This window comes from Chelonia mydas, chromosome 7, assembly GCF_015237465.2.
Source record: "Chelonia mydas isolate rCheMyd1 chromosome 7, rCheMyd1.pri.v2, whole genome shotgun sequence".
NCBI classification, from domain to species: domain Eukaryota; kingdom Metazoa; phylum Chordata; order Testudines; family Cheloniidae; genus Chelonia; species Chelonia mydas.
In genome coordinates, this window is record NC_057853.1 from 83,566,516 (window position 1) to 83,593,915 (window position 27,400).

The window sequence follows — 27,400 nt, forward strand, 5'->3', positions numbered from 1 at the left end:
CATCCCCCGGAAGCAGCCGGCCGAAGAGGTGCTACGTATTTCCGGCGTGTAGCTGGCGGCTGCCGAGTAAGTGAGTGGGCGCTGACGCCTGTCGAGGGTCCGCAGCCCGGGTCAGCCGCAGGGAGAGGAGCCGTGAGCGGCGGCGGCGGGGGGAGGTGATGGGCGGCGCGGCGTCAGGGGTCCGGGCAGGGGGCGCTGGGCCGCGGTCGGGCCTGGCGGGGGGAGGGGAGCGGAGCTGAGTGACACGCAGTCGGTTTGGGTGGGAGCCGCTACGCGCGCGGAGGGGGCCCAGCGCGGGTGAGGGAGCTGCTCCGCCGTAGGGGGCGGGGGTCTGGCTCCCTTCTCCGTGCGCTGCGGGCCCTCCTCGCTGTCGCCTGGGCCTGTGGGTCTGGGGCAGCGGGGTTTCCGCTCCCGGGGGCTGCCACACGCCGGGCGGACCGAGATAGTCAGTCCAGAGCGCGGGGGCCTTTGGGCCCCGGCTTCAGCCGCAGGCACTTAAGTAGGGCGACCCGATTGTCAGGACGCGGGTGAGTACATGGCCAGGTGCCTTGTGGGAGCTTGGCCCCTGTGGCAGACACCTCACCCCGGCCTAATTACCGTATCCTCACGCAGGATTTCAACATCCTGCCCGGGCGCCTGTGTTTGAGAGTTATGCTTAATATGTTAAATTTATTTGCACTAGGATCTCTTCCTCCTTCTGCGATTACTTTTTTTTTGGTCACTGTAAATGAACCTTTAGCCACAATCGTACTTATGGCAACAGTAGGTTTTTTTAAAACGTTCCTCATTTGACTTGTACTTAAAAAATCACTGCAGACTTACAAGCACTAAAAGCATAATGACATAGGATTAAACAAGACAAGTTGAAAGCATTAACTGTGGCTTGTTGCAGCCAATAAACCTGCAACTCCCCTTGTAATACTTGTTCTTTTGCTAAGCTTTGTTTTTATTCAGTTGCATTGTAGCTTTTGAGAAGGAAAACCTTGACTGGGGATTTGACTTGCCTTTCATTTTCATTCTGACTGCTACTGAAATGAGAGGGTGAACTCTCTCTGTATTCCAGAGTCAACCAACACATAGTTTTACAAAGATTGGTCTAATGGACTTTTGAAACCATTTACATTGTGTATGACCAAAACAGAGACATGCAGTTTATAAAAAGAAAAGGAGTACTTGTGGCACCTTAGAGACTAACAAATTTATTTGAGCATAAGCTTTCGTGAGGTACAGCTCACTTGGCTCACGAAAGCTTGTGCTCAAATAAATTGGTTAGTCTCTAAGGTGCCACAAGTACTCCTTTTCTTTTTGTGAATACAGACTAACATGGCTGCTACTCTGAAACTTGGCAGTTTATAACTGCACCAGAGAAAGTGTGATAATGAGCATGATAGTTAAAAGATCAGCAGATACATAAGTGTAATTCAGGAAGCAGCTAGAAGTGAGCAGTTATTGTTAATGTAGAAGTTAGTGGGATGTTCCATGCAATGGTGCATCCTAAAATGCCCACAGACCGATTACTTCAGTATTGTTACATATAGCTGCTTGCGTGCAAGCAGTTGGTAATGCATGCAGTCTTAGAACCTGTTTGTGGAAGAGGACATGTTGACCTAAAATGAGGTTTCTTGAAATGCTGTTTGAAAATTTCCAGAGATCTTTAACATCCACTCAAAACAGGGACTAGGGATCAGACACCCTCTTTCAACTCCAGTAATATTTGGGTAACAAATCTGAATTCAGCCTTCTGGTGCAGAGGCAAGTATGCTTTCAACTAGGCTTAGCCAGTCAAATAGTGTCAATAGACCAGTCAAATGACCAGTCAAATCATAGCAAGAATACCTTGATGTAGGAGGCAGTCTAGCTTTCTAATTGCATCATGATGTCATTCTTTTTTTTTTTAAGAACTTGATTTTCACATTTTTCTGAGATAAAATAACTCAGTTAAGTAACTTGTTTGTTGTAATTAGTCATGAGTATCTATCTAAGGCTAGGTTTCAGAGTAACAGCCGTGTTAGTCTGTATTCGCAAAAAGAAAAGGAGTACTTGTGGCACCTGAGAGACTAACCAATTTATTTGAGCATAAGCATCCGATTAAGTGAGCTGTAGCTCACGAAAGCTTATGCTCAAATAAATTGGTTAGTCTGTAAGGTGCCACAAGTACCCCTTTTCTTTTTATCTAAGGCTAAACCTTTTGGAGTCTATAAAGTCTTACTTTTTTGCTGCTGTTATGGTTCTGATAAATTAATGCTTTAAAATATTTGATCATTCTTAACATTATTTGACCAGTCAATTGACCACTTATTTTTGGACCTGTCAAATGCCTATCCCTACTACCAACAGAATTTTGCTGGCATATAGGGATTAAGGTTTTTACCCATAAATGTCTCATGTTTATTTTCTTGCAGGCAACAAATCTTCAACAATGTCTTTCATTTTTGAATGGATTTACAATGGCTTCAGCAGCGTGCTGCAATTTTTAGGTAATATTTCAAGTGTGTATTCACCATCAAACATAAGTTTATTTAACTAAATAGATTTTAAATCATTCTGATTAAACCAATGCAAATGTAAACAGTACTGGTGAGATGATGGTGGTAGGATTAGTTCATTTGTACCTTCATTTACAAAGTACCTAAGTAATAAAAGTAGCTTGGTCCACAGTTGAATTTTAAAAAAATGTAAGTCCTATAACATATTAAAACATTCCTTCCCCTTTATTTGGTGAGCTCTGCGTCGTACTGTACTGCTGTGCAGTAATCAGGTGCAGTTTATAATGAAGATACTCTCCCCTTCCATGATACTTTTGAGACAATTACCTAGTCCTCCTGATTGTCTGAGTAGCTCTTTATCTGAGTTTTATGGACAAAATTGTAGGTACAGAGGTTAGGTGACCTGCCCATAGTGTTTCAGGGAAAACTGTGGCTTACTTTGGAAGAGAACCCATGTATAACTCCAGTCCTTCTGGTTTACAAGTTAGACATAGAATCATAGAAATGTAGGGCTTGAAGGGAACTTGAAAGTTCATCTGATCCAGCCTCCTGTGCTGGGGCAGGACCAACAATACCTAGACCATCCCTGAGAGGCATTTGTTTCACCTGGTCTTAAAAACTTCCAGTGACAGAAATTCCACAAACTCCCATGGCAGCCTATTCCATTGCCTAAGTATTAGAAAATTTTTCCTAATATCTAACCTAAATCTTCCTTGTTGCAGACTAAGCTGATTACTACTTGTCTTACCTTCAGTGGACATGTAGAATAATTGATCACTTTCCTCTGTATAATAACCCTTAATGTATTGGAAGGCTGTTATCAGGTCCACCCCCCTCAGTCTTCTTTTCTCAACATGCACAGTTTTTTTTTTATCCTCACGGGTCAGTATTTCAAAACATTTTATCATTTTGGTTGCTCTTCTCTATCCTATCCTCTCATTTTTGTGGACTCTCTCCCATTTGTCCACATCTTTCTTAAAGTGTGGTGCCCAAAACTAGAAATAATACTCCAGTAAATTCTTCACTGGTGTGGCGGAGTGGCACAATTACCTTGTTGTGTGTAAGACGTATGACACTTCTGTTATACACACCTCAGAATATTAGCCTTTTTTGCAATTTCGTCACATTGTTCGCTCACAGTCAATTTGTGAGCCACTAAAACCACTAGATCCTCTTGTGCACTACTATCACCAAGCCAGTTATTCCCCATTTTGTATTTGTGTATTTGATTTGTCCTTCCTCAGTGTGGTACTTTGCACTTCTCTTTATTGAATTTCATTTTGTGGATTTCAGATCAATTTTCCAATTTATCAAGGTCATTTTGAATTCTAATCCTCTCCTCCAAAGTGCTTGCAACCCCTCCCAGTTTGCTATTATCCATAAATGTTATAAACATATTCTCTACCCCATTACGTAAGTCATTAATAAAAATTTTGACTAGTACCAGACAGACCCCTGCGATACCCACAAGGTACATCCTCCTAGTTTGATATTGAACCATTGATAACTACTCTGAGCACATCTCCACAATTGTTTTCAAATTTATTTCCAGTCTTTTCAATTGATTTTCATGCTTTCCCTTGAACTGTATCTTTTGTATTTCCTATTATTTAGCTACTTATCTCTTATTAACAAGGCTTGGAAAATGTATCCAGTACCTGCTGGCCCAAGGACTAAGTCTTCGAATTGCCAGGCCAGCATACTCCAGCAACCCAATCCATGTGTTCTTCTGTCCAGTGTCCTGTTAATTGGATTCTCCCACCAAATACTGGGGCCCACGACGTAAGACTATTGCTAGTTGAACTGAGCTCAACTCTATATCTACACACTAGACCCAGTACACCCCAAATTGATGCTGATTGGGTCCAGATAGGACAATGTTATTGCTACCTTCTCCAATAAATTAATAATGCACAACCGTCTGGATAAATCAGTTTATGGTGGCCCTGTGCCAGGTGCTTTGTTGAAGTGGGAGGATAGCTCACCACAGACAGAACTGCCCTCTGACCCTGACCTCAGCTGGCTCCAAACCAGGGAGCAGTGTAGTGGCGTGCCCTTTGTCTACCATTCTAGAAGATGGCTGTTTCATTGGGGGTGCGGAGGATTCTGTGAGAGGGGCCTTTCTTATGTCTCCACTCCAGCAATTTGCTGGATTGGCAAGTGTGCCCATGCACAGAGACTTTCATTGAGGTGGCATGGTAGTATCAGTGAGGTCCCACCTCTATGTAGAGACTTCTGCTAGATGGCTGCAGGGAAGCCCCCTTTAGTGGGGGTGGGGATGGGGATGGATGAATACTCCTGGGGGCTGCCTATTCCTAATGATGGCAACCAGGGCTTTCTGACCACCCGTATCATTGACAGTCGCATCCCCCTTTTCTTCTCTAACACTGGTGGCAATTCTGGATTAGTGCAGATTTGAAAAGGTCTTATTGCATCTGTTCACATTTGGAAGGCTGCCTTCACAAACAAGTTCCAGAAAACTTTTAAAAATAAAAGCTTAGATGCTGCAGAAAATGACACTTGTCCAGGAAAGATCCGCACTTAGAAGTGGATTTTTCAAGCTCTGTTTATATTTACACAATCTAAATAGCATTCTCATTACTTCATTCTGTTTCATATTCTGCTCTTCTTGCCCTAGATGAGCCCATTTACAGTTTTACCTTCTTGTGAGTAAAATCTTAATTCCACTTTTAAATGTCTTGAATGGCAGATTAATTTTTAACCCATTACATCTAAGGATTGGTTTCTTCTGGTCTATTTTATAACAGGACCTAGTTATACATAGACTTGATGTAGCTTCGTTCTCTTCAGTTTTTCATGTATTCCATAGATGGGAAAATGGCTTTCAAGAAAAGCTTGAAGGTCCTTACAGAAATGAGTTTTTGTTAAAGGGAGCCAAAACTAGTTTAGAAAACACTGTCCAGTCTCATAATTAACACTTTGCTCTACCCTCCCAAAACCATAGGTTCATTTCCCAGTGTTGTGTTCCCTGTGCTGCGGGTTTGTGGGTACTGTTTTACACTGTTGGTTTTGGAAGGTGTGGATTATGTGATACCACTGCAGTATTTAATATCTGTATTAGATCATATTTCTGCATGAGAGCAAATGTAAACCTGTTGAATTTTCTTTTCACTTCCAGGATTGTACAAGAAATCTGGAAAACTGGTGTTTTTGGGCTTGGACAATGCTGGTAAAACCACTCTTTTGCACATGCTCAAAGATGACAGATTGGGTCAACATGTCCCAACGCTACATCCAAGTAAGTTATCCAGGGATCTGATTTTACTGAGTCCATTGTTCATGGGATTTTCCTCATCAAAATCATTCATGCAACTAGATATTGAGCTGTAATGATGAAAAATGCCTTAATAATAGTTTTCATCTTTAGAGATTGACTTAATTTTTTAAAACTGACCGTGAGGACTTTTGTGTGGTGTCTGTCTCTTGAGGTGAAATTAAATTTAACTTGAGTAAGTTTTGTAATGAAACATCAGTAAAACTATATAAAGTGAATGACTTGTATCCACAGTGGCTTTATCCTTTATGAAATAGATCCCTCATACCATTCTGTGTATGGTGGTTGGAATTATTATTTGAAATTATTAATATTAATAATATAGGAAACGACCAAACATCTGTTTAACCATAAATTCTTTAAGTCCAAAGGCCAAATGGTATTTAATACAGTTGCTCTAAACATGTCTGCTTATTTTTAGGCTTTTAATCACTATACCCAAACAGTTAAAAAAAAAATATATATATATATATATTTAAGTATACTGAGCAATATACTTACAAATCGGTAAAACCTAGGGAAAACCATCTCATCCTGCTGTGCTCCAGCATGATCAGGTGCGGTCTGACACAGAACCTCAAATTCATAACTTTTTATACTCTTCAGCAAACAAATGGTGTCATAGCCAATTACCACTTTAGCTAACAAGTAGTTTGAGACAGTTCACCCTCATTTTTTAATTTTAATCCAAATAAGATTTACAACATCCTTCTTCCTGAGGTCTTTCCTCCTTATCTTTTCCCCTCCATCCTGCTAACAAACAACTTTTTCATTTCACCTAGGCTCACATAGAGGTAACACTGGTACATGGGGTGGGAAGGTCCATGTTTACTCTTTTTAAGACAGGTTCTTTTTGTCTTATTGAAAACCACCTGCAGTCATCCCTATCAGAGGCCTTCTTTTTAGGAACTTCTTGTTTCATTAGTTATTCTTTGAACCAGAAATCTTCCCTACTTCATTCCTTTTGGCCTTATATAACTCATTATTTTCAAGGCCTTCCTTCTACTTGCTAGTCAGGTCCTTTCTTTACAACACATGTATATTTCCTTAAACTTAACCTAACTCTAATTCTTCGATTTTTATATTTATCTTACAGTGGTGTTAATAGGTACAGTAAATATGGTGGATGTGATAATGGCTGCAATTCAGCTAACTCAAGACTTTATTCCTCCTTTTTTAGCATCAGAAGAACTGACTATTGCTGGAATGACTTTCACAACTTTTGATCTTGGTGGACACGAGCAAGGTAAGAATAGACTTTTTTCAAAATTGGGGAACAGAAAAGAATATTAAGTGTTACAGTTCATGCTGACACTAATAATTATACTAAACTTTAGCCGCCTTAAGCAAAATATATGGGAGACCACTAACTATGGGCTCTTTTATTTTAACATTTAGAATTAGGTAATATTTATTTATATGTAGAGTTAATCATTCTGATTAACTTATATTTCATTTACGGTAACAGATAAATCTTGGTTCATCTGCTTGACAGTGTGTACAAGATCTTCCTTTCAGTACGCTTCTGCCTTAAATCTCTCTCTCACCGTAGAAGGCTTACGTATGCATAGAACCACAATGAAGGTTCCTAAAGGTGGTTTGCAAGGGACTCTAAATAAAGTTGACCTTTCTTTGCTTCTTTAGAATGTTAGAGGTTATGCTGAAAGCTTTCTGATTGTTTTGCCTTAGAAATATCAGGAATGTCAAATCTGGATTTCCTTGTCTTTTGTGAAGGCTTTTCTGTGAAACTTATCTGTATCATGAGCACTTACATCTTAATTGAAGGGGATGGGACGCTAAATTCTTAAGACTTCTCTTCTCCAAAATGATCCTTAGTAATTGAAATCAAATAGGCTTCTAGTATTGTTTATTTTTAAATAACCTGACAAAAATCCCTTCCCCCTTGGTTTCTCAGCTTTGCGTCTCAACTCTGGGGTAGGTCACCATTTTACTAATTCTCCAGGTCAAGTGAGCCCTGGACTTCTAATGTTTAGAAAAACGTTTCAGACATCTTAGACCTCAAAGAAACAAAGGTCACAAACCCATTTTTCTTCTTGCGTGTCACCTTTATCCCATGGTCTAAGCAGTCCTCTAAGGCTAATATGATACCATGGTGATGGGCTTGGTATAAGAACCTGAGCAGAACAAATTTTTAGCTTTTGAATACTACAAAAATGAGTTATCCTACTGTTGCACTCAAGTGGCTCATCAACAGAGAAGTTCAAAAATAGTGTGAGAAGCCTGCAAAAAGGTCTGGTTACTTTTGCTGGTAAACGAGGTAGAACTGACAGTTAATACAAGTCACTGGCTTCAATCCAGCTGCTCGTCTGAAGTATTTAAACTTTTAAAGAAATCATTCTTACTTCTTTTCCTGAATGTGGGCATGCTGTCCCCTCAAAGCAGGGTTTTCACAGGGATGTTTGTTCTTTTCTATTCTAGCTCGCCGGGTTTGGAAGAATTACCTGCCAGCAATTAATGGGATTGTCTTTCTGGTGGATTGTGCTGATCATTCACGTCTCATGGAGTCTAAAGTTGAGCTTAATGTATGTTTCCAATTTGTAGTTTTTTCCATGTAGGAGCTATGTCCTGGCTTTACAAATGCAAATTTTCTACCCCTTCAAGTGGAGGATACAATAATATCTTGGAATAATCTTCCAAGCATTATAATCTTCTTCCCTTCCCTTCCCTTCCTCCCTTCAAAAAAAAGTTGACTTGGTTAAAGCCCTTTGCATTTAAAAAAAACGCATCCTAAAAAAAAAAGCATTGTTTGAGATGGAGAATTAAACTAATAAGGCCATTCTTAACTATTGTAGAGCCACAGGAAGAACTTATACTTTTACTACATATACTAATACCAATTTAAAAATTGGCTGAAAGTTTGCGTGCTCTCATAGGCTTAATTTGTATTTTAAAAGTCTTCCGATCATTTTAAATTGTCAGTGTACTTTACACAATAGCTGTCCTCGATAAACTCTTGTTATGAGATTTATACTCACTTCTGAGGAATTTTTTCCTCTTCAAAGTGCCATAACATCAAAAGATCGTTTTAAATTGTTGCCAGTTCTGATTTGAAGCAAAGAAATAAAAGGTCACTACAGATAATGAATTTTTATAGGGCATCATGTTAACACTTATGTTTTGCCTGTAGGCACTAATGACAGATGAAACAATATCCAATGTGCCAATCCTTATCTTGGGTAACAAAATTGACAGACCAGAGGCCATCAGTGAGGAGAAACTGCGGGAGATTTTTGGGCTTTATGGACAGACCACAGGAAAGGTAAGAAGAAAAGAGTTTGAGCCTTTGGCTATTAATAAAGTCATAGGGAACTGAATTAAGAACGAAATATTTTTTATAAATGATTTTACGTGTTACCAAAAATGCACATCAGGTTTTGTTAACCAGGTCATTCTGTCCAAACATTATTTGAAAAATATTAAAAATACTGGAGTGTTAATGGGAACTGTCTGGATATTTAAGACTTGGTACAGGCATGGTATTTCTGAAAGAGATTGCAGTAGTTTGTTTGGAAGCTTTCTGTAGTGTTCACCTAACTCTTCCACCCCTGTCTTAGGCATCCTTGCTCTTTTGCTTTTCTAGAAATGACTGCGCTTTCTTTCATAGCCGTGTTAAAAAGATGATTAAACAAATACTAAAATATATAGTGGAAAATGCAAGAATACACTTTCAGTGCACCATAGAGCTTTCGCATGCTATGCATCTTATATTTCAATTTTAAAATTCATTAAGTTGTACAACTGCTATATCAAAATAGTTGCCCAGATGTTCTCACTTAAAAACAGACTTGGCGTTGTCTGCTTCCAATGTTCTATTGCTCAACTGCCTATCTAAGTCTCTTGTTCACTGTAATCTGGCTGTTGGGTCTGTAGGAGCAGCTGTTGAGGTGCAGTTAAGGACAACTAACTTTAAAAGGCTATATAAAGAAGACTATAAAATAAAACTAAAGAGATCTCTATAAGACTGGTAAGTGAAACTTCAGTAGGAAAATCTTGCTAGCCCAGCATTTGACTCCTGGATTACCATTTTGTAAGGATAAAAAAACTGCTCCTCCTTGCACCTACATACTCAGTGCTTGTTGTTGCAATTCTAACTTCTTCCTATTTTGTTGATTCTCCAGGGAAATGTGCCACTGAAGGACCTGAACACACGCCCTATGGAAGTGTTCATGTGCAGCGTGTTGAAGAGACAAGGCTATGGCGAAGGCTTTCGTTGGCTATCACAGTACATTGACTGATGTTTGGACAGACATAGAGTTTTACTCCTCTGGACTGATCCTGTTCACAGCTTCCTTATGGACTTTTCTATTAGAATGTGGAAGGCTCTCCTGCCACATATTGGCGTTGACCAAGAGACTCCTGGTTTTCAACTATCCTGTTGCACAGTGGTGACACAACTCTTTTCCACATGGCTGGGAGATAACTCAATTCTGCACACTGGTGCAAGTTGTCCCTTTCAGTTGCCATTGTTTCCCACAGAACCCATGGCTTTCAGTTACAATGGGGCTGGTGTGATCTGGAATTCAAAACTCTGCACGCTGTACTGCAACACCTGAAAAAGAGAATACGTCTCACCACTGTGGCTAATTGACTTAAAGAAAGCAATTATATTTTTTAAAAAAAGTGTTAATGTAAGCAGTGTCCCTTCTAACTTTTTGGTTTAACATTTCTCTTGTTTGGTCCAGAGTCTATTAGGGTTTTTTTTAATCTATTTAATGGTATTTAGATATTTCCCAAATTAATGAACCAAGTATCATGATATTAAAATCCTAAATAAACATAGATTTGGGCTTAAATGTTCTATAGGATGGTTGTGCTGTGTCACATTGGGTGATCATGAAGAGGGTGCTGTTGGGACTGACTTGTGCAATGAAGCTTCTTTAACTTACAGGGATTTTAGTTGAAAAAAGGATGCACACAAGCACATCTGTTCTGTGGCTGCCTCATGCTTAGGTGTTTGAATGCAGTTTCCAGCCTCAGCCTCCTAAAGTGGTGATGCTGTGAAAGGGGACAGTGTAGCTGTCTTGTTCAGTTTCCCATCAGCAGTCTTTCTGCTGTGGTGGATTAGGTTTATTGGGTTCTCACTCTAGAATGTAGGATGTTCTTTGTTTCAGGGTTCCACTGTATTATAACAGTAAAAATCATGACATTATTTTGTTGTTGTAGCATGAGTGTTCAGCATTTGCATCTGATAAGGTTGTTCATGTAGACTGCACCAGCTTCTTTTTTTACTTAACAGACTTTGTCTGAAGTTTCATTACTGTCTAGAGCTCCTCCTTTTCAGTTAAATAAAATAAAGACATATCTTCCTCCACAAGGGGTGGTGATACTTAGTTGAAACTTATTCAAGCTTTCATAACTGGAAAGTACCCTTCATTATTAGGGGAAAGTGAAGAATCTTATTGTGACACTATGCAATGTAATGCCTGAGAACAGCTTGTGCGTATTTGCCTGCCACAACCTCTTGCACACACCCAATAGGTCATGGAAAAATTATATATGAATGGGAAGTAAAACAAATCTTAGCTCTTAAACCCTGTTGCTTCTTGTCCCATTGACATTATTCTGATTAATCCCCACACTAGATAGTGTTATACTCCTGTAAAGTGGAGAATAGATTCATCTCTAAGATGGCCTAACAATTCCCTATACCAACATCTGTTACTCCTAATGAGGGAAAAAGGAACTTTGGGGATAAATTATTGAACTAGTACTCAATCTTTTTTTGCCAGCTGATTGCCTTTCCCACAAGTTTTTAAGGTCTGGCTTGACAAAGCCCTGGCTGGGTTAATTTAGTTGGGGATTGGTCCTGCTTTGAGCAGGGGATTGGACTAGATGACTTCCTGAGGTCCCTTCTAACCCTGATATTCTATGAAGTAGTAGTGAGCATTAAGATAAACAGTTTATACTTATGCTGAGTTTGTCAGTTTGAGCCAGCTTCATCAACCATTCACTGAAGTGTCGGAAGCCATATATTTTTCTACGGTAAGTGTTGGAATCTCCTGCGTAAACGTCACTGTGGAGTACTCAACAGTAGCATGGGATTCTGCCATGTGTCAGGTATGAATTTAGTTTTACAACCAGAAAAGGGCTATCTGTGCTGCAAAAATGGTACATATGTTCTTCTGATGCTGGCATAGAAACATATAACCCTTATATTTCAATAAGTGAATGTTTGGTTTTAAGTTGAGCTGAGCCTTCTATGGGCAAAGGTTCAAGGAATGGCAGATTTGCTGAAGAGGAGGGGAACTGATAGAAGGCTGACTCATCCTAGGGTATAGAGGACCTATCTGCCTGCCTTTAGACTATAGGATGATTAACCTTCTAATTTGCTGTGATGTGTCCCCATTGGGCTGTACACCAATCGGTCACAGAAATGAGGTCTCTATGGGGTGTGCATATCAATTCGAACCTGTTAAAAGGGTTTGAATGAAGTGTCTTTCAATTTTGCTCAGATACTAATATCAAGGTGAGAGTGTTCATTAATTTGGTGTGAAGGCACTGTCATGAACCTGGCCTTCACTACAGTGGTTCCACTAACCAGCTGCTCATGAAAGCTAATGCTCAAATATATTTGTTAGTCTCTAAGGTGCCACAAGTCCTCCTGTTCTTTTTGCGGATACAGACTAACACGGCTGCTACTCTGCCACCTGAAGACTGCTGATTTTGTTGCTCAGTCAAAAACACTGCAGTGTTGCCATTAGAATCTAGAGTTAACTTATACTTGGCTCATGAATAAGAACAGTTGGTTTGGGGCTAGCTCCTACTGATCAGCATAAGACCTGGCAACTCTGATTATCTGTAACTGTGGGGCAGTTCTATTCTTAGTGTTTAGAAACTGTTTAGAAAGTTAGTACCCTAAAATAGCGAAGCCTTCTGTGAAAGTGGTGTGCCCACCACTGGAGAAAGGGAACAACAGTAAATAACACTCCTGTGTTCTGTGCACCTGTAGACAAATATTGTTCCCGGAAATGTACTGCTGTAAAGTTTAATATATTTCAGAAATTTGGGTACTGATAGTGTTACTGTATCTAGATAATTCTTCAGTCTGTTTTAGCAAAGCACTTACTCTGTTATTCCTGGGAAAAGTGAAATCATGCAAATTTTTGCAAAGGAAATTAATCTGTTTCCAGATCATTTTATTAAAGTTTTTTTAATTTAAAAAAAAAAGGTCCAGACTGGATGAATGGGTTCTGGCCTTCTTTACATAAATGGTGAGGAAGACTGCATGTGGGATTATAAAACTGTTTGTGGAAATGTGGAGAATGAAAAACTGAAAACTTTGATAAACAGATCTGAAAGTCACATTAGGGAATGGGAAGCCTAGTGCACAAGGTTCTTGCCAGTCCAAAGGTGAGAATCAGATGCGAATATCTAGACTCAAATCACTAAAGGATGTCAGATGTAAATAACACTTTACAGAATGCAAATGAGGATGTTGGAGCTTACATTTTAACTCAAGAAAATTAGGTAATAGTTCAAACCTGCCTGGGAACAGTGCTATTGGGAGGTCAGTTATAATGGCTTTGTAAAGATCTTGCAGGAGAAGATGCATTCTCCACTGGAAGGATGCTTGAAGTGTGGCCATGGTTTGAAAAGGCACAAAAATGAGTGAGAGACCAAAGGACCTCATAAGAATGAAGCTGAGAAAGCAAAATGAAAACAAAGATTGGGGAGAGGGTGGGTTGGAAAAAGCATAGGCCAGTGAAGTGATTCAAAGGTACATTGTACATAGTGCAGAACAGTTGCATAAATGGTCATGATTGGACTAACAGAAACACTTCGTGTGAGAATTGTGGTGCAATATCAGATCTGTGTTGGTAGCTTATACAGTACCTGCCTGTATTGTACATGACTCTGTGGTATTAGTCTGTCACTCTCATGAGCAGTAAAATTCACCAGCTTCCTGGTCTTAAAGATATTTATTAAAAGAATTCCCTGACTTAGTGGGACTTCACCAATGTAAAATGAAAGCGAGGTAAATAAGTGAATCAGATATGGAAAATATCTGCTACTGCTCCTACTCCATCTTGCTAATACAGGTTGTTCAGTATTTATATTTGGTCATCTACTTTTAAATGGGCCAGGCAGTGTGGCTTCCACTTCCTTTGAGATTAATTGCAAGAAAGGTTTTCTTGACTTTTTCTCCTGTTTCTATTCCTCTTACTCAAATTCTTGTGAGGTTTTACATCCCTCAACTGTGTGTAGATTTATGTAAATACATTTGAATGTATTTTTTGTAAACAACAAACTCTTTATCTATCTAGCTGAGCCTTCTATAGGCAGAATTTATGGTCTGGCCAATTATTGGTGAAGAGGAGGAAAATGAACTGGTTCTCATTATTTTACTGCTCTCCCTTCACTTTGTCTATCTTCTGGGTAGAGCACTCTGTGCATTCCTTCTAACTTGCTTAGAACTTTCAGTTCTTGGTTTCTTCCAGGTTTTTCCTCTCTCACTGAAACATTAAAATATTCCAGATTTTTTATTAAGTCCTGATCAAGTAATATGTTACAACTAGGTTGTTCTCAAGGCATTTTAACTGCATTTTCTGTTTTTCATTTTATCTAGTGACACAGTCAAGAGATTTGGGTCTGATTTGTTCCCATCGAGGTCAGGTTGCAAGCTGATTCCTGCCTAAGCAAGAGCTCTGTTACACTGTGGCTTCTCAAGGGAGGCTTGGCAAAGTAGTGAATACAAAAGGAAGCTTGCAGATTGTGTTTGTACTGGGAAAAACTGGCAGCGTAGTAAGAACTTTGCCTCCATGTTTTGTACTGGATTGAAAATGTCTAGGTGGTCTTGCTTTAGAGATAGCAGTAACCGTATGCTTTAGTCTGTGCTGAGACTTTTAACAGTTTCACAGCTCAAGATCTTACAAAAGGCTTCCCTACTACAAGTGTCCAGTACTAACACTTCTGTAACATGTATTCTAACTTTTAGAAGAGGTAGCAGTGGGTGAGAATCCCACAGTAATATAACAAAAAGCACGCTCTTCTGAATCAGTGGGAATTAATGCTTAGGGCCGGTTTATGCAATTTTTATCCACCTCACTAGTGAAAACCCCTAGCCTACACACACTGCATTGGTATACAATTACTTGCACTGGTGCAGATTACCTGGTTTGAAGGCTAGGCAAGTCATACTGGTTCTGTGTTTACACAGAGACTTACACTGGTGTAGCTGCATGCGCTCACACAAAAATCCAGTGCAGGGAAGCCTTTGTAATGGTAAACAATGTGACTGTGTTAAATACACTCTCAACAGCAAGCATCTTAAAACCTTTTAAAATGCTGAAGTCTGGTATATTTTTAGACTAGAGCTCTAATTTTAGCCCTTGAAATACTATATGAAGTACGCTAAGAATAGCTAGAGAAGTATGTTCAGTTTGTTTCACACATCAAGGTAGGAGCAGAGCTCTGTATTGCAGGGGTTCTCAAACTGGGGGTCAGGACCCCTCAGGGGGTTGCAAGCGGTCAGCCTCCCCCATCCCCAAACCCTGCTTTGCCTCCAGCATTTATAATGGTGTTAAATATATTAAATGTTTTTGAGTTATAAAGTGGGGTCAAACTCAGAGGCTTGCTATGTGAAAGGGGTCACCAGTACAAAAGTTTGAGAACCACTGCTTTACTGGAATAGAAGGGGATAGAAAAATGGAAAATAATATTACCTCCTGAAAGAGTCTGACCAATAAGTATTTATTCAATGTTCCTCCACGATTCTAGCAATATTGGCACTCTTCAGTAACTGAGACTGCATTTATTCCCCCCCCCCCATCACTAATCGTTCAGCTACTGTTTGCTGTACTTTTGCTGTAGGTCGGGGCTTGTTGCCTCTGGAGGAGGGACCCAACCGCTCATCAACTAATGACAAACTGGAGCAAGAGGTGAGGGTCAAAGGTTCAAAATAAGGGATCCAGAAGGGGACACCTAGCAGAGAACCCCAGCCAACACCCACTGCTCCTCAAAGGTGCCTGTGGGGGCGGCCCAAAGGAACTCTGCCCAGATATGTGAACTAAGAGAGGAGCAGAAATAGGTCCCATAGTCACAGAGCACCTCGCTGTCCAACATCCTCCTCCTGGTGGAATAGATGGCTACCTTGGCCGGTGCCAGCAGGAGGCTGACAAGGAGATCTCATGACTTTGTGGGGCCATGAAGGGGGTATGCATGAGGAAAAGTGCAGCCAGAATCTAATGAGAAGGTTCTGGAAAAAACAGAAAAGGGGCTGCAACCTGGTTCACTCAAGGTAGATATGCATCACCTGGGTCTCCCTCATGCTGGAGAAGGGACAGGTGACAGGGAGGGGGGTGAACTGTGCTAAGCAAGTACACACCTGTGGTCTCAGAGTAACAGCCGTGTTAGTCTGTATTTGCAAAAAGAAAAGGAGTACTTGTGGCACCTGAGAGACTAACCAATTTATTTGAGCATAAGCTTTTGTGAGCTACAGCTCACTTCATCGGATGCATACTGTGGAAAGTGTAGAAGATCTTATTATATACACACAAAGCAAGAAAAAATACCTCCTCCCACCCCACTCTCCTGCTAGTAATAGCTTATCTAAAGTGATCACTCTCCTTACAATGTGTATGATAATCAAGGTGGGCCATTTCCAGCACAAATCCAGGGTTTAACAAGAACGTCGGGGGGGGGGGGGGGGGGGTTTAGGAAAAAACAAGGGGAAATAGGTTACCTTGCATAATGACTTAGCCACTCCCAGTCTCTATTCAAGCCTAAGTTAATTGTATCAAATTTGCAAATGAATTCGAATTCAACAGTTTCTCACTGGAGTCTGGATTTGAAGTTTTTTTGTTGTAATATCACAATTTTCATGTCTGTAATCGCGTGACCAGAGAGATTGTTCTCCGACTGGTTTATGAATGTTATAATTCTTGACATCTGATTTGTGTCCATTTATTCTTTTACGTAGAGACTGTCCAGTTTGACCAATGTACATGGCAGAGGGGCATTGCTGGCACATGATGGCATATATCACATTGGTGGATGTGCAGGTGAACGAGCCTCTGATAGCGTGGCTGATGTTGTTAGGCCCTGTAATGGTGTCCCCTGAATAGATATGTGGGCACAGTTGGCAACGGGCTTTGTTGCAAGGATAGGTTCCTGGGTTAGTGGTTCTGTTGTGTGGTATGTGGTTGCTGGTGAGTATTTGCTTCAGGTTGGGGGCATGTCTGTAGGCAAGGACTGGCCTGTCTCCCAAGATTTGTGAGAGTGTTGGGTCATCCTTCAGGATAGGTTGTAGATCCTTAATAATGCGTTGGAGGGGCTCAATGAAGGAGCTACCAACTAATATCCCTGGCAGGCCCTGAGACCAGGGTGGAATACTGTTGGATCATATTAAAGAAGTTCTGTATTAAAATCACAAATGAGTTTGATTCTCTATAGTTTAAATTCCAAGGTATTACTAATTAAGAGGTCTCTTGGTTTTTGGTACTGTTTCTCTCCCTCTCTGTGTGAAACTTGCAAGCTGCTAATTGTGTTTGAGAACAGACTCTGTCTTAGTATATCCTAAGCAATACTTTGTAAAAACAGAAACAGCACACAGAGACTCCCCATCCTTTTGTTGTATTTCTCACTTTAACAATTGTGATTAAAATAGAGATAATAAATGAATGATCAGGGAGATGCCAGCCTAAGAATCCAGTGTCAATCGGCTAAAGAAGGCATCAAGTGGAAACAACCAGAGGACCCCCGGAGGGCAGACTGGAATCCACCCAACAGCCTCAACGATGGGAGAACTGAAGAACAAGATAACATCTGGCAGCATGGAGCTGTCAGGAATGTGCCATCTGCTGATTGATTCAGCAACCACATGATGAAGTAATTCCCATAGACAGGCATAGGAATACATTCCTATAAAAATGGACTCTAGAAACTGAGAACTTTGGGGTCTGATTCTGCAAACCAACTTCCAGGAGCGTCAGATGTGCATCTGACAAGGCCCTGCTCCCTCCTCATGTCCAGGCCACCTGGCCAGTGGCTTGGCACGAGCAACTCTAAGGCTGGTAACTATGACAACAACCTTGCAGAACCTGTGTGTGTGTGAATAAATATAGAATGGAATGTCATAGCTATAACTGCTTACTATGATTCTTTCTGTATTCACAATAAATGTGGCATTTTGCCTTTTTTCCTTTAATAAGATCCTGCTGGTTTTTATTTTATTGGTATAATAATACTGACTGGCCCCCTTTAATATAACATACAAAACATTGATTACTTAAAGGTCACAAAGCATCAGTCTGCTGACCTATGCAGTTAACTTCTTTTCCTTAAGTGTTTGCAGGATCAGGATCTTTATCCTTACTGCATGTGTTAAGTGACAGTCACTCCATCTGCTATATGATAGAGAATATTTTGAGCAGCTTTTAAAAAGGGAAACGCCACCCTCAGGAAAGCCTCTCAAGCAAAAACAAGGCAAGGACCCATTAAAAACAAAAAGTGGGAAGAGTAAAGCTGACAAAAGGAACATGCAGTATGCGATTAGACTGTGGAACTCAGCACCGCAGGATATTATCGAAGTCAGAATCTTGCCAATATTTTGGCATGGATGGGATGCGGATCACAAGAAGGGCCAGAGAGGCAGGAGGCAGTATTTTATTGGACCAACTTCTGTTGGTGGAAGACACACGCTTTCCAACTTCGCGTGCTGTGAACGCAAAAGCCTGTCCCTGGACCGCAGCACGGCAGGGGGAGCCAGGCCCTGAACCGCAGCTCGCACTTCGCTCCCCTTGTATCACGCGTGTCTCGCCCCGCCCTGGCAACTCGCGCCCTCCAGCTGCGCGCTGCCTGAGGTCCGCACAGCGCGGCGCCGCCCGCGGCCCGCTGAAGCCGGCATGGCGGCCGGTGGAGGCGGAGCGCGGCGCCACGTTGCAACGCGGGGACAGGCACGGCCCTGGGCAGCCGGCGCGTGGCTGTGCCGGCTCCCAGCAGGCAGCGCGCCGCCAGGCGTGGGCTCCCGCGGACACCCGCCCCACGCAGGGCCCGCAATGAGCCCTCCGCGCCCAGCGCCTCGTTAGAACCTGGGCGGCCACCCGCCGCGACGGCGCCTGAGTCACGCCGACCAATCCCCGCTCGCTGGCGGACAGGGCGGCCAATAAACCGAACCCTTTGGGGCTCACGCGCGTAGAGGGCGGAGCTAATGAGGCTGGCCCGTGCTGCGGGCGCGGGCCTGGCGGGGGGCGTTCGGCGCTGGCTGCTGGGGCCGCGCGCATGGAGGGCGGCGGACGCTGACACCCCCGGGGAGGTGACTAGCCAGGGCGGCAGCTGCGGCGCTCCTGGCTCTCGTGCGCACGCATCGCAGCCAATCTGCGCTGCGGGAGCCCCCCAGGCCGGCGGGCGGCCCGGACAGTCCGTGCGCCTCGGGCTCTGGTGTCTGCCCCCGCTGTGGCGCGTCTCGTTCCTCTGCCCACGCAGGCAGGGCTGTCGCTCCCGTGTAGCCCCCACGCCGCCTCTCCGCTCGTAGCGGGCGCGGTTGCTATCCGGGGCCCTCCCCGGCGCCCTGTCCCCACTCACTCGCCACCCGCGCCTCTGCTGGGGAGGCTGCTGCTCCTTCCGTCTTTGCCTTGCACCTGTCGCGGAGGGGGGGTGTCTAGTCCTTGCAGGTACCTTCCGTGTCCAAGCCTGCGACTGAGATGATGCTGCTGACTGGGGAGAGGGCTTGCTGTGTCGTTAGTGCTTCCAGTGCACGTGGGAATTCCGTGGGGACCCCAGCCCAGGGATCCTGGAGCTGCAGTGGGGTCCTCTTGAGCCAGAGTCCAGGGATTGTGCTCTGCCATGGAGCTATTTTCTCTCCTTTCCTCTTGGAGGAGGTGATAGCAGCAGAGCAGGGCAGCTGGTCCCACTGCAGCGTCCTGCTGGCGAACAGCTTCTCCCCAGATATTCAGATCCAGGTTCTCTGGCCTGCAGAAAGCAGAAGCAGAGGGAATGGTAAGGGTGTGTTGGGCAAAGATTTGAGGGCCTGCAGCCCAGCTCTGGGGTTCAATCCCCTTGCAAACCAACAGGGCTCCCCTGATACCCTCAGACAGCATGAGGCCAAGCTCCTTATGATGGTGCCCTGCCCAGAGTTCCAGGACACCTTCTCCAGAGTCTTCACCCGTGCTGAGCAGTGGCATTTCTGTAGGAGTGAAGATGAGCAGGAGCATGGGGCACTCTTGGATGATTTGCGCTATCTGCATTGGTTTGCCTTGCTGGAAATTCCAGACTTCAACTCACCTGGTATAGCTCAAGTGAGCTGTGTGCTGGCCGAGTCACTGAGGAAAGGTGACACGCTGTTTGCCTGTGGCTCCCCTTTTGGTTCATTTTGCCCAGACATTTTCATTAACACCCTTAGTAGAGGGATAGTGAGTAACTTAGCTGGAGAAGGCAATGTCCTTATTCTGACTGATGCTCGTTGCTTGCCTGGCACCGAAGGAGGAGGGGTCTTTGTGTTCTCTGAAGATGGTTTTAACCTAGTTGGAATAATTGTGGCTCCACTTTGTTGGAAGGCCAATGAATGGATTGGATTGACGTTGGTTTGTTCAATTTGCCATATCCTGGAGAATGTCAAGAGTGTCTTGGTTGGGTCTGGAAGTTCTATGAAAACCTGGTGGCCTCATGTGCAATTGGTTACTAAGCCTGTTGGGAAGATGGCATTCAGCCCTGGCCCTGCACAGCATCTCTTGTCTGCGGTGGTGTTGGTGGAGTGTGGTCAAGTCTGGGGATCTGGAGTGCTGGTCGGTTCAAGGCTAGTGTTGACCTGTCGACATGTGGTGAATGAAGCCGCGGGTGTCTGTGTAAGGGTACAGCACAGTCCTGAAAAGTAAGTCTTGATTCTTGTTTTTGTTTCTTTGTTTAATAGTCAGTAAGTAGGACAATGCAATCCACATGGCAATGCAATAATCTGCGAAGTGTCATACACTGTGGCCTATAGCCTCTTCCTTAAATGACTGCTTTGAAGTTTCTAGTAAACCTCTTCTGCATCTCCTAACAAACACTGCCATCCAAATATTTGATCAACCTGTCAGTTCTGGATAATAGGTGTGAAATGGCCAGTGTGTTCCATATCAAACCTAACTGACCCAACCCCGCTTGTACCCAGCATTGATTTGCAATGCCATTTGTGGCCCTTTCTGAACGGATACAATATGGGCCAGGGTCAGCGTGCAGCCTGCCTTCAAACCTGGGGCCAATGAGAGGATCCCACATGTGGCTGTGCCAAAGAGACAGTATCACTCATCACTGACGACTGCCCTTTGACCACATGTGATGGTCGTCTGAGGCCTCTGCACTTTGCTGATGAGGCTGCTGCAAATTAGCTTGGCAACCTCTGCATTTGATAAGATATCAGACACTTGTATCACTATTCTCTGCATCTCTTTTATACATTCTTCCAGAGGTCAAATGTATTCTATGAATTAAAATTACTGTCAGTCTGTCCCTGGTGTTTATCAATATGGTTCTCATCTGATCACATATTTCAGCCTAATGTGTGAGGGGATACTATATTCAGAAGTCCACTTGGCTTTACACTTAAAGAATTATATTGTATAGCAAGCAGTGCAAATCACAGATTTCAGAGAAGCATGCAAGACAGAACTTGCACATTATGCTATGAACTAACCAAGCAAGCCATGTATCAACCTGGATAAATTTCAGTATTCTGTAAACAACTTATTGTTGCCAAGCTCTTTAACTAAAGGCACTTTTGATTAAGAGGAAATTATCATTTATGTTAGGAAGTGCACTTTGGGATTGCAGCAGTGGGAAGAGTCAAAATTGAAGACTTCCTGGCTTAATACCTTATTCATGGCCCCCAGGCAGAGTGCTACTGAAAAAGTGAGCATCTCTAGAATCCTGCGCAGATACAAAAGTTGTATCTGCATCTGATCTGCACACCACGTTTGCGGGTATCTGCAGATTTGCAGGGCTCTAAGCAGATCCTGTCCCTCTCTAGTATCTCCAACAGCCAATTTGGGAGTAGCATGGATTGCCTGTAGGGGGAACCACCTACATGTGCAACTGGAGGGTTGGAGGGAAGTCACACTCAGATGTAGGGAAGAATGAGACTGCAATCCTCAAAACTACAAGAGAGCTTCTGCAAACCCCCTGTGGTAGAGAAGGTGAGTTATTTAGAATGTCTGTACAAAAGTGACTCTCCTGATAGGTTTGCATGTAACTCTTCAGACTTTGTTCTGAATCAAGCTCCTGTTGTAGTCAGTATGTCAGTAATAGTGATCGCTGCTTTGACTATTAACAGGTGTCTGGGAGTCAGTCCAAGATCAGCGGCTCACTCTGAAGAGTTTCCATTCTCTGATTCTCTGACCAGGTCCCTATCTCATGGTCATACCTGTCGCAGATGCCATTCTTAAGATTCCTTTTTTGTGTCTTATTTTTCTAATCCAGGAAGGCAGACTCTCTGCTAGTCTGACTTTTAAGTTGAGTTTTATGTCTTATCCCATTGAGTGATGCATTCCTTCCCCTGCTTCCCATTCTAAATGTTTCTTCATGCATCTGGGGTGCAGTCTCAGGTAGGTGACATTCCAGGGTGCTGGATCTAAGGACACTTTGTCAGGTAGTTTAAAACGATCCCTTCCCTGTTGCCTTCAAAAGAGCTTTACTATTTTCAGTGCAACCTAATGTCATTGCATCCCACCTGACAACCAGTGCAAGGGATACTGGGGACTGCCTCAGCACATCTAAAGAGAGCTGAGGCAGCCGCAGTAAAAGAATCTGGAGCTCAGCTCAGAACTGAGGGCACTGGGCAGGAGACAGTCGGGCCCTGCAGTACTGGGACAAGTAGGGGACCAAGTGGATTGCTGAGGTGGTGGGATGTGTTGCATGTGAGGCATTGAACCTGCTTGGACCAGCTTTGTTTTACCTACACCATATTGGTATATGATGATTTCTTGGGATTGTGTGACACCGATAGGTGCTGAAGAGTTAAATCCTGCTTTCTTGGGAGTGAACTTTGCCACAAAATGGATGAAGTCAGCTAACTTGGAGGCCTGAACCTGATGTACAATATCTTACTAGATTTGGAGTCTGTATTCCTTTCTAAAACTATCGTTTTCAGACTTATACTGAAAAACTCTGTTTGTATTTGCTCCTAGGGTCTGTGTCCTTAAAGGGAAAGCGGTGTTTACTACAAATGATGATTCTCCCTATGACATAGCAGTGGTAGAACTAGAAGAAAGCTTACTCTGTTTTGCAAAACCTGTTTTAGCTACTAAGTTTGGTACAGGTAACTATTCTTCTATTTACTGTCCTGCTTGTAGCTTCACTGGTCATGGGTTGGATGTCTGACTGGTAACTTGATAAACTCCAAGGGCCTGAATCCTCAGCTGGAGAAGTGAAAGCTCAAAGAGCTGTGTGATTATGATTGGTTACGCTTACCTTTAGAACAGGGGTTTGCATGATCAAGACTTGCAGTTGTACCCAAGGCCAAGACTTATGCTACAGTACCAAGGGAAGTGCTGCACTTGACACCTTCATTCAATGGTAGGAAGAGGTGGTGCTTGCCATCTTGCAGGGTAAGACATTTAACAAATGTCCCTTCTTATTTGGCTGTTCAAGCGACAGATCGAAAGACTGGAGTTGTGTTTCAAAGTTAGTGGCCTGGCCAGCATTCCCTCCAAGTAAAACACTTGCGAGTGTCCAAAACTGTGAGTGCTATCACTAAGCATAGTGTGCTGCATCCTCGCATGCAGCCATTATGTTACTGGGTTCAAGCCCTGTAAAGTGCAAAGCAGAGGAAGGGAACACAGACAGATGTGACATACTTGATCTTCACTAAAGATTTGGTAGGGTACCATATCAAATGCTTGCGTCCACTTTTAGCTTGGATATGTATGCTGTCACATGACCTGAAAACTGACTAAAGGACAGTAAACAATAGAAGTTGGGGAGTGGGCATGTCTTACAGTTTACTGTAGGGATCAGTTTTATATCTCCAGGGCAGTGAAAATTTTCATGTCTTGCCAACAGCATTGTGATGCGCTGTATACTACTGGAAGCAATCAATAGTATAATGTTAATGCAGCAATCTGGGATAAACTGAAAACAAACACAAACAGGAGAATAATAAAATGGGATCTAGGACCGTTACAAATCTGGACAGAAAATAAGAACTACAGATGTCCTTACTGTGGCTGGTGGGGGAGATTTTCAGAGGTACAAATGGCAATTAAGAACCTAATTGCCGTTTGTGTTCTGGAAAATTTTCACTAGTGACTCTTCAAGTGTTGCTGACACCTCATTAGATAACAAACCTTCTACTTCCAGATCATATTCTGCATTCTCTTTTTCCTGACTTCTTCCATTACAGGCAACATTTGTCTAAGAGCTCGTCCACTCTTGCTGCTTATTTACTACATGAATTCACCCTTTTATTTACCTCCCCTCCCCTGAACCACCTGATTCTTGCTGCTGTTTGTCTCCTCTATGCAGGAGAAGAAGTGAGTGTTGTTGGCTTTGGTGTGTTTGGCCAGAGCTGCGGCCCATCAGTGACATCAGGAATCTTGTCAGCTGTGATCACTGTGGATGACAAGCCAGTGATGCTTCAGACAACCTGTGCGATTCATGGTGGCTCGAGTGGGGGTGCCCTTTTCTCTACAAACAGCGGAAAGCTCCTTGGTAAATAATATGCTTTGTCTCCGTTTATCTCCCTTCCCCTCACCCCACCCCACCCCACCCCACATGCGGGGAATGGCCAGTCATGTAATGAATCATCACAGCTGGGTGGTGTTAGATGCTTTCTCTGTTCCCCTGTCCTCCCCATTCAGGAGAGACCTTTTTTCTTTTACAAAGATTATACACATTGTTAAATGGCCACCATCACACAAAAGGAAGGATGAGGGGATGATACTAGAAGCTTCTGTAATACTTTCCATTTTAGGATTTTGGAGTGTCACAAAAATTAATTTTCAATGCACATTTAGTATGAGATTGTCCTTCTTACCAAGGGGAAGACTGAGATACAGATTGTCATGCAGGTCACACATTCACTCAACAGAGATAGGAATAGAATCTGGGGCTCCTGATTCCCAGTCTTGTTTTGCCCACTAGATGATACTTCGTTACTTGAACTTGATACTCCCCTTTCATTGTGACTAGCTGAAACCTTCTTATCAAGGGCCTAAGCAAGTTAATACACTCTTCTTTCACTCTGTTGAAAACATAGTTGAAATCCTGTGTCTGGTAACCAGGAAAAAGATTTTTGGTGGTGTCTTATCTCTTTGTGCATATCTGAAATTCTACAGTTCAATACACTTGGTAGCCTTTAATGAAAGAGCTTGCACAAGACATTTTCACGGCATTTTCAGAGTAGCTGGGGGCAGGAGGCTGTCCACGGCTGGAATAGCTACTGAAGTTCCAAGCCAGGACTGGTGAATGCTAGCAGAGTTGTGCTGGAAGAACTGCATGGATCCTGCCTTCACTAGGCTAGACTACATAACTATTCCTCTCATCCTCCACATCCTGAGGTTGCAGTCTAGCAAAGCACATGCTTAACTATAAGCATTTGAATACTTCTGTTGCGTAGGACTACTTACATCAAGTACTGAAGTGCTTTGCTGGAACGGGGCCTAAAATTGCCAGTCAGTCTACCCACAAGGGGGCGGGGGGAATATATATATATATATAGTTTTTTATATATAAAATTTAATCAGTGTGGAGTTCTTCAGAAAGGGTCTTGCAGGGCTGTCTGACATGCTGATGGCATGTGTTGGCCAATGAGATGGAGCTAGGAGATCCTTCCCTGTATACTGTTATAACCAGTGATGAGCTGCCAAAATCTTGACAACCGGTTCCCTCCTCACCGCACGAGGGGGTCGTGGCCTGCCCCCACCCCCAGGGACTCCTGCCCCATCCAACCCCCCTCGTTCCTTGACGCCCCTGGAACCCCTGCCCCATTCACATCCTCCCCTGTCCCCTGACTGCCCCCAGAACCGGGCAGGAGGGTCTTATGGGCCACCGTAGTGGGTGCCCACCCTGCCCTTAAGAGCCAGAGGGACCTGCCGGGGCAAGGTGGGGAGTCCTGGTGGTGCTTACCTGGGGCAGCTCCCAGGAAACATCCAGCAGGTCCCTCTGGCTCCTAGTGTAGTGGGGTAGTGTAGCTAGGGGGGAGCAGAGGGAGTGGCCGCTGCCCCCACTGATCACATCAAAAGTGGCGCGTTAGGCACCGACTCCGTGGGTGCTCTGGGGCTGGAGCACCCGTGGGGAAAATTTGGTGGGTGTAGAGCACCCACCAGCAACTCCGCGCCTGGCCCCAGCTCACCTGCTCTTCTGCCTCCTCCCCTCCTCGTGCCCCCCTACCCCAGCTCACCTCCGCTCTGCCTCCCTGGGCCTGAGTGCGAAGCCACCGCCTGCTTCTCAGCCCTCCCAGGCTTCCCGCGCAAACAGCTGATTTGTGGGAAACTGGGAGGGGTGGAGAAGCAGAGTGGGGCGGTGCGTTCGGGGGCGGAGGTGGAGTGGAGGTGAGCTGGGGCTGGGTGGGGAGCTGCCGGTGGGTGCTCTGCACCCATCAAATTTTCCCCGTGGGCGCTCCAGCCCCGGAGCACCCAAGGAGTCGGTGCCTAAGGCGCCACTTTTGTCCAGTTGTTAAATTTAGAAGCCCTTTTAGAACCAGTTGTCCCTCGTGGGACAACCGATTCTAAAAGGGCTTCTAAATTTAACAACGGGTTCCAGCAAACCGGCTCCAGCTCACCACTGGTTACAACCACAAAAGTCAATAGCAAATTGTTGCTTCTGTGAGATACCTGATTCTTTAGTGTGACTATTTTATCAATAGAAAATGTGCATTATGTCAAGGGCATGGTTCAGTACTTGTATCCTTTTTGTGTTAGCAGTTCCCTCTTTGAAGCTAGAAAACATAATACTGTTTTCCCTGTCAGTTATGTCCTCTTCAGAATAGCAAGCTTCTCTTATGGGGACACTTCTCTAAAAACTGGGCTCTATCCCCAGTTCTGATACTGATTAAAATGTGTAGCATTTACACTAAGGAACTTAAATATCTGTGTCTCAGTTTCCCCATCTGAAAAAACAAAGTTAAAATACCTACCCACCTTTGCAAAGTTCTTTCAGATGGTGCAGCTATTTAAATGCTAAGCATTATTATTAATCCTTCTTTGTATTTTGGAATTTGAAATCTTATTCTGGCCTTTCTTTCTTTCTTTCTTTGCACTGATGAGCCAGATTTGGGGGATAAGGTTGTTTGTTCTTGATACAAAGTAGCAAAGGACACATTATGCTTCTGTTTAGGTCCTGCAATCTATCCATTGTATGGAAGCATGTTTTTAATTCCTAACTTCTTAAGCTACCAGAAAGTTTACAAACTCTACTTTGTCTCCTTTTTATTCTTCCCCACATACAGGGATTGTTGCTAGCAACACAAAGGACAACAGTGTAGGAGCTACATACCCTCACCTGAACTACAGTGTTCCCATCACAGTTCTACAGCCAGCAGTCTTGGAGTACAGCCGTACTGGAGACCTGGATGGTTTCCAGGAGCTGAACAGGGCCAATGACAAAATCAGACTAGTGTGGCGGCTCCAAAGAAAGACCGCAGAGGTACCGCACAGCAAGTTATGAGGCTGGCCATCTCAGAGAAGAAAGG

At 43.4% G+C, this 27,400-nt stretch overlaps 2 protein-coding genes across 5 annotated transcripts in view; both read left to right on the plus strand.

The window, feature by feature from the left end:
* SAR1A (secretion associated Ras related GTPase 1A) lies at nucleotides 1-11,113 on the plus strand. 4 transcript variants are annotated; one of them, XM_037904752.2, is made up of 7 exons: nucleotides 1-66; nucleotides 2,403-2,477; nucleotides 5,626-5,745; nucleotides 6,962-7,027; nucleotides 8,221-8,324; nucleotides 8,930-9,061; nucleotides 9,921-11,113. In XM_037904752.2, exons 2-7 carry the CDS (start codon nucleotides 2,420-2,422, stop codon nucleotides 10,035-10,037), a joined length of 597 nt encoding a protein of 198 aa, XP_037760680.1. In that variant the 5' UTR covers nucleotides 1-66; nucleotides 2,403-2,419; the 3' UTR covers nucleotides 10,038-11,113. The 4 variants fall into 4 exon arrangements, with proteins under 4 accessions (XP_037760680.1, XP_043407470.1, XP_037760681.1 ...); XM_043551535.1 differs by having other exon boundaries at nucleotides 39-110; XM_037904753.2 differs by having other exon boundaries at nucleotides 54-155.
* A 7,362-nt stretch (nucleotides 11,114-18,475) lies between these two features.
* The window catches only part of TYSND1 (trypsin like peroxisomal matrix peptidase 1), a 34,066-nt gene continuing 25,141 nt past the window's right edge, over nucleotides 18,476-27,400 (plus strand). The window contains exons 1-4 of the mRNA XM_007054673.4: nucleotides 18,476-20,608; nucleotides 22,899-23,029; nucleotides 24,235-24,420; nucleotides 27,158-27,399. Coding sequence (XP_007054735.2) covers nucleotides 19,443-20,608; nucleotides 22,899-23,029; nucleotides 24,235-24,420; nucleotides 27,158-27,375 — 1,701 coding nt within the window. The 5' untranslated portion in view covers nucleotides 18,476-19,442 and the 3' untranslated portion in view covers nucleotides 27,376-27,399. The remainder of the gene's footprint in view (nucleotides 20,609-22,898; nucleotides 23,030-24,234; nucleotides 24,421-27,157; nucleotide 27,400) is intronic.